General features: G+C 35.3%; 1 protein-coding gene and 1 pseudogene across 4 annotated transcripts; both read left to right on the plus strand.

Moving 5' to 3' along the window:
- The first annotated feature begins 4964 nt into the window (after positions 1–4964).
- On the plus strand, positions 4965–6144 carry LOC110111513 (annotated as a pseudogene).
- Positions 6145–11644: 5500 nt separating this feature from the next.
- On the plus strand, positions 11645–13580 carry LOC110111633 (agamous-like MADS-box protein AGL29). 4 transcript variants are annotated; one of them, XM_028699008.1, is made up of 3 exons: positions 11645–11865; positions 12190–12206; positions 12685–13580. In XM_028699008.1, the coding sequence occupies exon 3, from the start codon at positions 12690–12692 to the stop codon at positions 13479–13481; it is 792 nt and encodes a 263-aa protein (XP_028554841.1). In that variant the 5' UTR covers positions 11645–11865; positions 12190–12206; positions 12685–12689; the 3' UTR covers positions 13482–13580. The 4 variants fall into 4 exon arrangements, with proteins under 4 accessions (XP_028554841.1, XP_028554843.1, XP_028554842.1 ...); XM_028699010.1 differs by having other exon boundaries at positions 11645–11861; XM_028699009.1 differs by lacking the exon at positions 12190–12206 and having other exon boundaries at positions 12677–13580.
- The last annotated feature ends 528 nt before the right edge of the window (positions 13581–14108 follow it).

Consider the following 14108-nt stretch of genomic DNA (forward strand, 5'->3'; position numbering starts at 1 on the left):
AGGGAGAAAATAATAGCGGGTCTTGCACCTGTGGAGCTGGTTGCTGGTAGGCTCGTCGAGATATTAGTTACGCCGCCAAGTGCCTCCTATGAAGTGTGGCAGCGGGTAGATCATACCCCGTTCAAAAAAAAAAGTTATAGAACATGAGCACAAAAAATCAGTAGCTAATGAAATTTAAATCTCACAGTTCAAAAGGTTAGAGCAAAACATGTCTATCTTCACTTTGCATATTTGCATTGTCATTACAGAAAAATCCTTCAAAAATAATAAACTGAGAAGCAAATTTGCATGAAATGGTTCTATATTGAATGGCAAAACTAACAACACCGTAAGTGATAGAAGACCTGCAAAGCCATGTTAGAGAAGAAGATTGAACAGTAAAAAATGTATCAAAGGCTTGCCGTTCGTTATACTTCCTGCGGTATAAATGGACCGGAGGAGAGGAATATCCTCAGAATGTCAGAGGACCGTTAGAGGTCAGAGTAAGTGGTAAAGTGTAGAGTGCCTTTACACATGTGACTTATAAGTCTAATGATGAGTGCTTTACAGTAAGAACATCTTCTTAAGAAAATAACAAACCAGAGAGTTCCATGTTTTGCTCTCATCAAGCACTTCTAGAGCTGCAGGAGAGAGATCTCCAACGTAAGGAAAGAGGTGATTCACACTAAAAACATAGAAGCAACGAATATTAAGGGCAGTTGTAGGCAATATGCATTTGGGTTAATTTTTTCAAGAATTTACAATGGAATAATTATGCTAGCAGCCAATTTATTTTGGTGGTGAGATATATGAGGGTCACTTGTTAGAATATCCTAAACAAGACCCCCAAGTCAAATTCATGACCGCCATTGACCAGTAAAGTTTCATTTGGGACAGCTTTTTAATTCTTTATGAAGAAGATTTTTAATACAAAAATATTTTGAATTGAATATTTTATACTAAAAAGGTGATTCAGAGAACAGTAAAAAAGTTGTCTCAAACAAAGCTTAAATACTTCATAATCAGCTTTTGAGACTGTGAATAGTCAAGTGCATGCTGCAAATCAGTAACAAGGTCAAGGGGCGTGCCAAAAGGATGAACTGAATCCAAAACAGGGAAAAAAATTAGCGAGTCTCCTGGGCAAAAATCTCTATATATAATGCTAAAGGAGATGAAATTGGTTGTCTGATTAACCAGTTATAAGCAAATTCAGTTTTATAGAGCTTGAAGTTCCACAGTTTTACATTGGATAAATTATTTTGTGCGGAGTCCGAACGTAGAGGATCTTTCGAATTACTGAACGCATTCCGTATGATCTTCTTACACTCTGCGTATTTGTAGATATGCAGCAAATCCTGACAACTAATTATTTGTTGTTTATTTACTGCGTATTTATAAATATGCAATATATATGCAGAGCGTACACAAAGCTTAAGCATAAACATATGCAGTAATCCGGAAGATCCTCTACGTTCAGACTTCGCACAAAATAATTTCTCTTTACATTGGCACCCACCAAGATGTGCAACAATTTGCCTAAAAGCATAGTAAACCAGTTCTATCTAGCCGTAAAAACTGACTGAAGAACTAAGGATCATAGTCTAACATAATAGAGGCATGTAACACATGCAAATGATAAAATTCATTAAAGTATAATGTTGAGACTAGAATGATGTCAATGGTGCGTTTATATATTAAATACAACATAAACTATGTAATAAACAACTAAGAAAATTTATAATAATAACAAATATAACTGGAATAAAAACAACAACAAGCCTTTATCCCATAAAATTAATCTAAAATTTAAAAAAGAAATTAAAAAAACAAGCCTTTATCTCATTATATGGGATCAGCTATATGAATTCTTTTTCTCCATTGTACCATATTAAAGTTAAATTCTCATTTAAATGTAATAAAGAAATGTCATTTCTAATATTCTCTAACCAAGTCTTTTTAGGTGTACCTCTACCCTTCTTAACATAAGTCAAATCTAATACATCTACTTTTCTAACCGAATCATCGGAAGACTGTCGTTTTATGTGACCAAGTCATCTAAGGCGACTCTCTATAATCTTATCTTCCACTCGAGCTACTCCAACCTTTTCATGCATATGCTCATTTCTCATCTTGTCTTTAAGAGTAAAGCCACTCATCCACCTGAGCATCCTCATCTTATCAGTAGCTGGAAATAAGTTTTTTTTTTTTAATTGTCAAAAGTCCTATCCGTAGCTTTTACATATTAAAAAAAAAATAATGTATGAAAACGGTTTACCTTTCATCCTCTCCAATAAATCTTATGGGCCCCTTGAACTTGCATGTTGCCTTCGCTCTCAACACTTCATTGTGAACGAGCGAGAATCCGCCCAATTGCATGATCCCCCATTGTCAATTCACCCAAATTTTGTAGGCCATGTCACGCATGTAGCTATAATTGTGGAATGCCGACCAAATAAAGCCCTTATCTTTAAAATCCTATGCTCTGATATCAATTTGTTGAGAAATCTTTGTAGGAAGAAAAAGCTTCTTGAGCTTCTTGAAAGAGAGAGAAACAGGACATAAGTGATAGAGGGGTGTTGGAAGAAAATTAAACTCAGCTTTATTCAAATTTTCCCCAACCAATACTTCAACCTATAGCGTTTATATATAGACATTGACAATGGTATGATGCTTGCAGAACAACTTAACATAAAACTGGACCAATCCTAACATATATAATTTCTATTGATGCCCTCGACCTAGTTGCTAGAATCTCATACAAGCAATATTATTTATTTCATTATTATATGAATAACTTATATATATTAAGCTTATGGCAATAAATCAAGAAGCTTATGACTTAGGCACATCCAAAAGGCAAGGCAATGCGCTATCTAAATACTTTATATTGCATGATAATCAAATAATATTACTTCAATTATTAAATATAAATACAAATAATTTGAATATAATTTAAAAATCGTTGCTATTAAAATAGGCTTATAACTAAGAAAATCTCATATCTCATGAATAATAAGTTCATCAGAGTATTTTTTTATGTTTGAATGCTTGTCAATAGCTTTCAATAACACCACACAGTGCCCCACGATCCCCACTGGCCATTAAGTCTACAACCTTCAACTAAATGAGGGCCTCTCTTTATATTTGAAAATAAATGGGAAGGGGTTGAGGTATCAAGATAGTCTCAACTATATAATTAAGTGGAATTGAACTGTGGTCAAAATTACATGCCTAATGTTCAAAGAAAGAGTGAAAGATAGAGAAGATGAACTAGGAAGAGAAAGGGAGGGCGAGCATGGCAGAGAAGATATGTATTTTATAAACTTTTAGTTTAGATCAAAAAGTTGTTTGGTCATGAATTTCTAAGTTAGTTTATTTGAATATTTTCTATTGATAACTATCGTTTATTTCCGGTGTCATAGAATTTGTATCACATCATTGTGATCGGCCAGTTGAAGCAATGGAAAAAAGAGTAATCGAATAAAAAGTGTTTAAGATTTTTATGTAAGAAATTCAATGCAAGGATTTCATGTATGAAAATTTCATGTAAGGGTGTAAAAGAGCCTATTTTTTGGCACTGTCGAGCTTAGCTCGTCAGTCGGAAAGCGAGCTCGAACTCGAGCTCGTCCCACTGTAAATGAGCTCGAGCCAGCTCGCGAGCCTCGGGGGTCGTCCACGTCCGAGCAAGTCGTCTCGTCAGGCGATCACTCACCAGCGTTCCAACCGGGTTGTCAAACATTTGGACGGCGTCTAACCAACAAGTGCAGCCTCGACCGACCCGACCGTGAGCTCATTCCTTCTCCTTGCGAGCTATTCAACCGTCCGTCCCAACGCCATCCGCGCTCGTCAGCCGTCCCATCGACACGCTGCATGCGTAGACGCGACCACCTCAACTCTCGAGCCACGCAAACGATGTTCTCCTCGAATTTGAGCGGGATTGGGCGGGAAGATTAAACATTTAGTACTAATATTATGTGGGATTATGCGGGAATATTAAATATTTAGTATTAATAAAATAAAAAGTATTTTTAAAATAATAGAGTTGGCTCTTGTGCTAGCGAGCCAAGCCTCAATCATGCTCGGACTCAAGCTCGTTTAATAAATGGGCTTAAGTTTGAGCTCAAACTTGACTCATGAGCTCGATAAATTTAGCTCGCGAGCCTATAAATGAGTCGAGCTTGAGCCAACTTGGCTCACTTACACCCATAATTTCATGATCCTATAATTTTTAAATGATACATTGTCTTGAAAATTGAATTATACTAATACAACCAATACTCGAAATAATAAAGACAAACATAAACTTAGAAAAAAAAAATTCTTGATAATTAGACAACCATGAGCACATCACATCATCACAAAAAAATGTCATAAAAGGGTTCACATTGTGGAGAAATAATTATGTGCGGAGGCCGGACACATCTCTACATCTGACACGAATTAGGTGTAGATACGTCAGTAGGACTGCTCGTGATACACATCAAAGGGATGACGTGACGCATTCTGATTGATCTCCGGACAGTATTGGCATTCGCATAGAATAATTTTTAAATCATGTGAGACCATGAGCTAGTGCCCTCTATATGGGGTGACTTTTTGCTATAAAATTATTATTTTCACATGCTAAAGCTAACACAAAATCTAATTTATTCCATTAAAAAATGCCATTTTGGTATCACATGTTTTGTATAAAATTTGTCACAATATTCTGATACAATAAATTAGGCTAGACTTATAAACTATTGACTTTTAAATTAATACAATACAAATTCTTTACTTACATCACTAACTTCAAAATAAATCTAAGTGTCCGCCAATTTTAATAAAATTTATATTAATAGATTCTGATAAGATATTTTTTTTATATTTACTGTGAATCATGAACAAAAAAATATAAATATTAAAAATAAAGTTATATTTTAAATTATAAAAAACCAACAAGTAGGCCCAAGTTCCTACCCACCTCATCAAATGCTTACTTAAATCGTGAACTGCATTAGTTGTAACAGCCCCAATCATTCCTTCAACCATATCTTCTTCCTCTGGTCCTTCTCCAACGCTTCCATGGGCGCCGGTGTCCCCGCCGTCGAGGAAGAGCTCGAGTTCGAAATCCCCAATTACTTCCGCTACTACCGAAGCGGCCGCGTCGAACGCCTAGCTGGAACCACGACCGTTCCCCCTTCCCTCGACCCCAGCACAGGCGTTGAATCTCGCGACGCCATAATCGATCCCTCTACCAATGTCTCCGCCCGTCTCTACCTCCCCCGCTCCAACTCTTCCGCCGGCAAACTCCCCATTCTCCTCTACTTCCACGGCGGCGGCTTCTGCATCGAATCGGCTGCTTCCCCCAACTACCACCGCCACCTCAACACCCTCTCCTCTCTCACCCCTATCCTCGCCATATCCGTCAACTACCGCCTCGCGCCAGAGCACCGCCTCCCCGCCGCTTACGACGACGCATGGGCTGCCATCCAGTGGGTCCTTTCCCAGGCCGACCCGTGGGTGGCCCAGTTCGGTGATTTAAATCGGATGTTCGTCGCCGGCGATAGCGCCGGCGGGAACATTGCGCACCAGTTGGTGATGCGAGCGGGGGCCGTGGGATTGCGGGTGAAGGGCATGGCGTTGGTTCATCCTTTCTTCTAGGGGTCGGCGCCGGTCGGGTTGGAGCCAGGAGATGAGGAATTTAGGGTTAGGATGAACCGGCGGTGGTGGTTTATCTGTCCGGGGGCGATTGGCTTGGATGACCCGAGGTGGAATCCGACGGCGGAGACGTCGCCGAGCTTGTCGGGGCTGGCGTGTGAACGGGTGTTGGTGACGGTGGCCGATAAGGATTATTTGAAATATAGGGGAAAGGAGTATTATGAGATGCTGAAGACAAGCGGCTGGAAGGGGGTGGCGGAGTTTGTAGAGACGCCGGAGGCGGTACATGTTTTCCATCTACAGTATCCTGAATCTGAGATCGCTGTGAAGAAGATTAGGGTTTTAGCAGATTTCTTTGGCAGGGAATGAGCGAAATGAATTCCACCGGGGTGAAAATCTATGAGGATTGTTCAACATCAACTAATGATCTGAAATGAATGTAATGCATAATATTTATATTTTACGTAGCTCATCTTCATATCTTGGTTGAAAATTTCTGCTACCCAGTAAGAGATTTAGGTTCAAGTCTTTGTGTACACGATTAATTCGATTTAATTGATCTAAATATTCAAAAAAAAAAAACATATTTATTTTAAAATTAAAAATTTAAACTTTTTTCTTACTAAAATTAAAATGAATTTGACTTATTAATGTTTGATCTTTACTCAATTGGCCTCTCCAAGTATATTGGAATGTTCTTTCATTTATAATGATATATTGAACTAATGTTCTTCTGCTAAAGATGTCAATTTTTAATATTATTTTAAACACAATCACATCTTAATTATATTAGTATTAAACATCTATTGTTCCCATATATGAAAGTACCATCTCTATAAAAAAATTGAGTTTGTTATACATTCATATTTGATTAATTATTATATGCGGACGCCGAGCGCATTTCGGAGTTAAACTAAAATGCGCCACGTCACGCCTTGCTCGGCACCGTGGCTCGATACTACTCGGTACCGCGGCTCGGTACTGCTGACATGACGTATTCTAGTTGGTCTCCGAACGATGTTCTGCATCTGATCTCCGCACATAATAATCTCTCATTATACTGAGAGTCTAGAAGGAATAAGTCACAATTACTCCTTTGACCTAATGGATTGTTGAGCACCATTACTCGTCCAAAATTGTTTATCTATTAGAAATTTGAACATTTATGTTTTGTATAATTATTTGAATGGTATAAGGATTAACACCACACCCAATTTTCTAGCCTTTGATTGCGTAAAGCATTTGCAACTATATTAGTGAAGTTCCACATCCAAAGTTACATTGATAATATGAGTATAATAAGTCCATAGATCTTCTTCATGAAAGATGCAAATAAATGATGGGAAAAAAAAATTTGTGGTATGCAATAAATAGAACATCATGACAAAGAGTTTTAACTTTGTTAGATTAGTTCCCACTCATCTAAGGTTCATATCATCATGCATGCCTCCACCTGTCTACCTTGAAAATGACATATTTTCAACCCCAATCATCCTATGGTAATACTTATTAGGTGTCAACTTCTTCACCTAAGAAGGTGATTTCTAATCACTATTGATCTCTCAGCTTGAGGGATGATATTAAAATAATATGCTTATTAACCATATGGGCCTCATGATGCCATAGAAATAAATAAGACTCATATCAAGTAATCCTCGAGCTTTTTTTTTTTAGCACACAATTACGAGTTTAAAAGACAAAAATGAGTGCCGCATATCCAAACAATCAACGTCAAAAGTCAAAACAAAATTTTCAAGAGCAACATCAAATAAATATAAAGACTAGACGTACAACAACACAGGAGATATGTGAAAGATAATCATTCAGCATTTGATCTCCTTTAGTCCATAAGCAAAGTATAAGAATGTTGGATCAGTAGCATCCCTTTCTTTCTCTAGATGAAACTATAATCATTCTTGTATAATTGGAACGATCATATATGCTGTAACTCTAAGTTATTATCGATTATCTACATTACCTCTAGGCTACAAATGGTCATGCTACATGCCTCTTATATAATTCGGTTCACTCAATAAGACAATCCCTCTATCAATATGATAAATCTAAAACTTTTGTATCCCTCAATGCACTGCCACTCTTGATTCTATGAGGAACACCTTTGATGAGTTCATCTAAAACTATTAGTAACAAATTTAATAATCACATCTAACTTAAGCATGTTAACTCAAGAGATGAGTCATTGTTAGTTAAATTGCTCAATGTAAAATGTCACAGCATACTCTTTGGCTCAATGGCTATAGCTACGTACATCATTAAATTTCTTTGTCTTGAAGATGAAATCTGGCAATTGCGGGCATTGACTCATTGGATTGTGGTTCACTAAGTGACACCCTTGATGGTGGACTTATGGGGCATTAACGGGGTTCATTTTCAACATCTTAACCCCCTTATGTGATGTGAGTGGACATTATAATAGAGTAACTAACTCTTAATGAGTGAGCACGAATTTGATGACGCCCTTAAGTGAAGGCCAACTTTAAATAAGTTTTGTAATCAATTATGGTTATTGTGCTCATAGAAAAAAAATAAACCCATAACCAAAAACATTTTTGATGATTAAAGAGAAATCTTGCTATATCAATCAGTATAATATTGCTTATAAAATTTTCATTTTATTATTCCATATGAGATAATCATTTTTTAAACAAAAATTCATTTCATATCATATTTGAAGACAATGGTGTAATTTTATAGAAGGTAACATTATTATAATATAAATGCTACCTTAAATATCCATTAAATTATTCTATAATTCTTTAGAAATTATAAAAATATCATAAAAATTTTAAATATTATTGAAATTAGCATATAGCCACATGCCACAAATAACTACTTAAGAATTATTTAATGAAAATGAAAATGAAAATATGTGTTGAGTGTTAGTCTATATACTTTCTAATATTTGAGTACTTATATTATAAATAAAGGTAGTTGAGAGTTAGTTTTGTAAACAACTAAATTAAAATATTACAAAAAAATTTTGATTAGTGACAGAAATGCAATCTTTATTTTTGTGTTAAAATAAAATCAACTCCAATCAATTTCGAGCCCCAAAAATATAAAATAATTTATTTTGAATTTTAGCCAATTCATTCAAATATTGTTAGAGTGGATTTTTAATGTGACACAAAATATTCCCCCACACGTAAAGAGAGAAAATTATATAAATTCAACTTGAAAGGAATTAGGTTTCGTTTGGGACGACTTTCTTATTGTTTCTCAAAACAAGTTTTTAGTTGAAAATTTTTAAATTTTGTACTAGAAAATTATCTTATAATTAAAATTTCCAACTTACTATGAAGCCAAATTGCAAGATCTAGATCTAGAATCTAAGGCTTCGTTTGGATTAATTTTCTTACTGTTTTATAAATCAGCTTTTTAGTACAAAAATTTTTTAAACTAAAAACTTTTGTACTAAAATATTGCTTTAGAAAATAGTAATAAAACTATCTCAAATGAAGCCTAAATCATTTGGGGCAGCTTTTGACCATTTCTTTTTTTTATTTTTTTAAGATTTTTTGTACAAAAAAGTTGATGTAGAAAGCAGTAAGAAAATTGCGCAAAATGAAACCTTAATAATCAAATTCTCCAAATTAGCAACTCCTAAATGCTTAAAATGTTCATAAAGTCAAATTTTAAAAAATAATTGTTAGCCATAAACAAAAAATATTTGGTCTATTAATTAAGTTCACTTTATAAAGTGATGTGAATGAAAGCCCGCTATAGCCCAACTAAATTGTACTCATATATATTTTAATTACTTTTTTATATATTATATTCATCTATAAATAAATTTATTATAGTCAAAATTTAATGAGAATATTTTTATCAAACTATTTCCCCTTAGTTAAGCTATTCTGCTCTCTAAAAAATATTTAAATTAAATAAAACAAGATTAGGCTGCCAGTCCATATTTCTTTATGTTATATATGTTCTTGATAGCGATTAGAATCTACAATGCAAAACCTGTATTTCTATATAACGCTTTCCCATGCTAAATTCTAATACTATTAAGGATTCGTTTGGAACAGCTTATGATTATTATTTTTTCGATACTTTCAATAATTTTTTCAACTAAAAATTTACTATAAAAAACAACAAGAAAGTTGTCCGAAATGAAGTCTAAGACTCGTGGGTGGCTAATAAACTTCAAATGGTCAAGGGGGACTATCTCCGAGCGTCAAATGTTTGATGTTTGATAGCCATTGATCGCTGGCAATGTAAGGGTGTAAATGAGTCTGGTTAAGTCGAGTAGTGAGATCGACTATCGAGTTGAGGTCGGTTACTAACTGTAAGCTCGAACTCGACTCACAACATAAAATTCAAGCTCGAGCTCAACTCTATTCAAGCTCGTTTTCATTGTAGGTTATCGTGAAAATGCAAAATCTAGCGAGAGAACTTCCGGGTGCAAGCCGACAACCGAGTCGAAATGGTCTTAATTCTGACGAGAAGGAGATGAAGAAGACGAGTTTCTATTCACAGGGGAAGAAGATTGCGTTTTTCTTAAATTAATTAATTGAAATAATTAATGTGGGCAGCTTTGTGTCTTTTTCGCGGGAGCTTTTATATGTAATTTTCAAAAGAAAATGGGTGCATTTATTAATGAAGATATTTATAATAATTTGAATGATGATTTTTTTAATATATTTATAAAATATATGCGCATGACATGAAATTGCAATTATAACATAATTCCTTAAAATTTTAAAAATAAAGTGAACAAAAAATATGACATATTTGCAATAATTTTTGGAAATTTATATTTATCAAAAAATATATATTTCTATTCACAAACATAAAATTGAAACTTTAATGGCACAAATTCACAGTATTTGTGTAAGCAGCTCATGGCACAAATTTTTTTCTCATATGATGCTCTCTAATAAAACAAAACTCCAATAATTGTCACAATAAAAATCTTCATTCAAACATAGATGTCCTCATCTAATTATTATGTGCGGACTTCGAACGCAGAGGATAAATATTTAGTGAAATTTTGTTGAGTATTTATTAAGTATTTGTTAAATTTTGCTGAGTTGTTGCGTGTTTATTAAGTAATTAATATACATAATAAACACTCAACAAATATGTAGCAATCTTGACAGTCCGTTACGTTTGGAGTCTGCACAAAATAATTTCCCTATCATCACATGCTTAAGCCATAAAATTTTTATTTCATTTTTTATTTTTCATTTGTTTCCAATTCATAAATAACAAAGTAATGCCTTTACTATTTAACAGTATTGAAAGTAGGGGTGTCAATTTTTGACACGACACGAAAACCCGACCCGGACCCGCCGGGTTGTGTCATGCACGTCATTTTTTTATTGTGTATCGCTCGGTACCGGATGACATGACACATTATGATTCATCTCTAAACTGTTCAATAAGTGCACATAATAATTTCTCGATTTACGAGAGGTCTCCCTAAACCCAGATCAAAGATCGATGAAGGGCGGTGAGACTCTAGCTAAATCAAAGATACGATAGTGGCAAGTTTTTTTTTTTCTTCTTGGTTGGATCAAAGATAAAATGGTTGCATTTCTTGTTATTATTATTATTATTATAAATTTTCTTAGTTATTTATTATATAGTTTATTTTCTATATATATATGGGGAAATTGTCTTCGATATGTCCATGAATGGATGGACATATCAACTATGAGATAATGCCACAAACAGCGATGAGATTATCAATCTAATTCCAATCATAATTTGAATAAAAAATTGGGATAAATTTTGACCATTTTTTTTTAATTTTTTTTTAAAGAATTTTTTGTGCAAGAAAACTAATGTAGGAATTAGTAAGAAAATTGTTTGAAACTAAGCCTTAATAATCAAATTCTCCAAATTACCAACTCCTAAATGATTTAAATATTTCATAAACTCAAATTAAAAAAAAGATTATTAACCATAAATAAAAAATATATGATCTATTAATTAAGTTCGGTCTATGGCCATGATCGAGCGAGCATGTATGGCATGTTTTCAAAAGACGACGAGTGGCGGGCTTCATAGTTTCGGCATTAATGATATACCTTTCGCGGCTCTAAAAGAGGGATTTTTTTCTCTGGTTCGCACAAGCACAGGCGACGGCGCTTTTGCATTCAAGCTCCTTCAGCCTCTCTCTGGGTCCTCGAATCCAGACTGCCGCGAGACCTCGCCGGACCCGACGCCTTCGACTTCCTGCCCTGTTAGAGGCCGATTTGCTCCCTGTTTCTGTAGGTAACTTCTTCCTTCTTCTCTCCTCATTCTTCTTCTTCTTCTTCCCTTTCTTCTTCTACTTCTTTCCCTCCACATTCACTTCTGGATATGAGTAGTGAGTTAGGTGCTAGATTCTTCAAAAAAAAAAATTTTTTTTTCTGAGAAAATCTTCTGGTCTTGAGTTGAATGCCGCTACATGGATGCTTTGGGGTTTTGAGTTTTAGTTTGAAAAGAACAAACTTCTTGATGTTTTATGCCGGGATTTTCATCCAGAATTCCCACTCATGTAATATTAGAATGTTGTGATTCCCATGAATGATTATTCTACTTTGTTCTATGTGTTAGGCTTTGTTGATCGTTGATGTTTACTTTAATAGAATGGTATTGAGGGGAACATAAGTGAAGCCTGCACCTTTCTTTTTGCTCATATGTATGGATCAGAACATGATTGTTTCTTCATCCATTGCTCCTTATTCTGCTTCCATCTTCCATCAATTGCTTGTAGATGCAAATTTTATATTTTTATAATTTTGATAGTTTGGATGATTTTACTATATATGAATCATATTTTTTATTTAGTTTTACTTTTCATTATTTTTTTATTTATAAATGAATTTCTAACGAATTTTTAGTTAATTTTAATGATTTGGATCAAAGTCTGGTGGTTTCTATTAAGTTTTTATCTTTTCGATTGAGTTTGAGTTCTGATTTTGCATTTTTTCATGATTTTCATTGTTTTTTTCTAATCAAAATAGTCTGAAATGCTACTAGTTTGTACTGTTAGATTTGTATGTAATTCTAGCTAAGTATATCTACTGTATTATTTGCTCAGCAAATAGGTAACCATGATGAACAAAAAGCGGAGCATTGGGCGTCAGAAGATAGAGATAAAGCCTATAAAGAAAGAGGAGGCGAGACAAGTCTGCTTCTCCAAACGCCGCAACGGGCTCTTCAAGAAAGCCAGCGAGCTCTCCACTCTATGCGGTGCAGAGATATGCATCGTTGTCTTCTCCCCCGCCGGAAAAGCCTTCTCTTTTGGCCATCCATCGGTTGCCGCCGTCGCCCACCGCTTCCTCGCCGACGAGCCGCCGTTGCCCTCATTATGCGAGCCATTCGTTGCGGCCGCAGCGATTAAGCTGAACGAGGATTACGCGCAGCTGAACGCTTTTCTGGAGAAGGAGAAGATGAGGCGCGCTGCGCTCGATGAGGCCTTGACGGCGCCACAACTTGGTGCCGATAAGCCTTTCTGGCGGAACGGGGAGGTTGAGTCGATGGGGTTGGAAGAGCTGGAGGAGCTGCGCGGTCAGTTGATGCAACTGAGAAGCGCTGTTGCCGAGCGAGCTAATCAATTGCTAGCAATGCAGCAAGCCTACCAATGTCTGCTTCCGCAGTCTTCGGGCAACAACAGCTTTGGTGATAAGCGCTTATTACTGGCTTCTCCCTCTGGATTTGAAAATCGCTTTGGATACAGCGTTGATGGCTTGACGTTCTGCAGCTTCAAGACTGAGATGAAGCCGGACATTTATGTGCAACTGCCGTCTTCCTCTCTTCAGCCCTTTGCATCTGCGCGCTATGGTGTTGATCATTATGGGCCGCCGTATTATGTAGCCGGACCGCCATATTCACCGCTAGCATGATGAAAGCTTTGATCAGATTAGTAGGGAACTCAGAACTGTTAGTTTTCGCATCATGGAATATTACCAAATTAGTTCATACCCCCTATTCTTCTACCATTACAATTTTTACTGTGTAAAAGATCTCAAGATTGGTAACTTGGACATGCTATGTTTTGTCATGACGATTTGTTGATTTTTAATTTTGTGGTTGAAAGCTCTGCAAATTTTTCAGCAAGCTATGCTAACTTCTCCAGGCAAATGTATGATTTTTTTTTACCATTAAGATTTTGTATGGGACAACTTTTTTACTAATTCTTAAATTAACTTTTTAATTCAAAATTTTTAATTTTTTACTAAAAATTATTTTAAAAAAATCTCCAACGGAGCCTAAATTGACTGAAGCTTTCTTAAACTAAATGAAATCTAACAAAATATATTCCTTGTTTAATTTCTTAAGCAACTTGGTGCTAACACCTTGCATATTAAGCTTCTTCATACAATGTTATAAGTTGAGACTTGAGCTTCGTTTGGGATAATTTTTTTACTCTTTCAAAACTATTTTAAAAAAATAGTAAAGAAGCTGTACCAAATTTTGTTATTTTAAAATGTCTCAACCTTTTTTATCTTTGGATTGGGACAAACATTGAT

The sequence above is a fragment of the Dendrobium catenatum genome, unplaced genomic scaffold, assembly GCF_001605985.2.
Source record: "Dendrobium catenatum unplaced genomic scaffold, ASM160598v2 fragScaff_scaffold_1199, whole genome shotgun sequence".
Lineage (NCBI taxonomy): Eukaryota > Viridiplantae > Streptophyta > Magnoliopsida > Asparagales > Orchidaceae > Dendrobium > Dendrobium catenatum.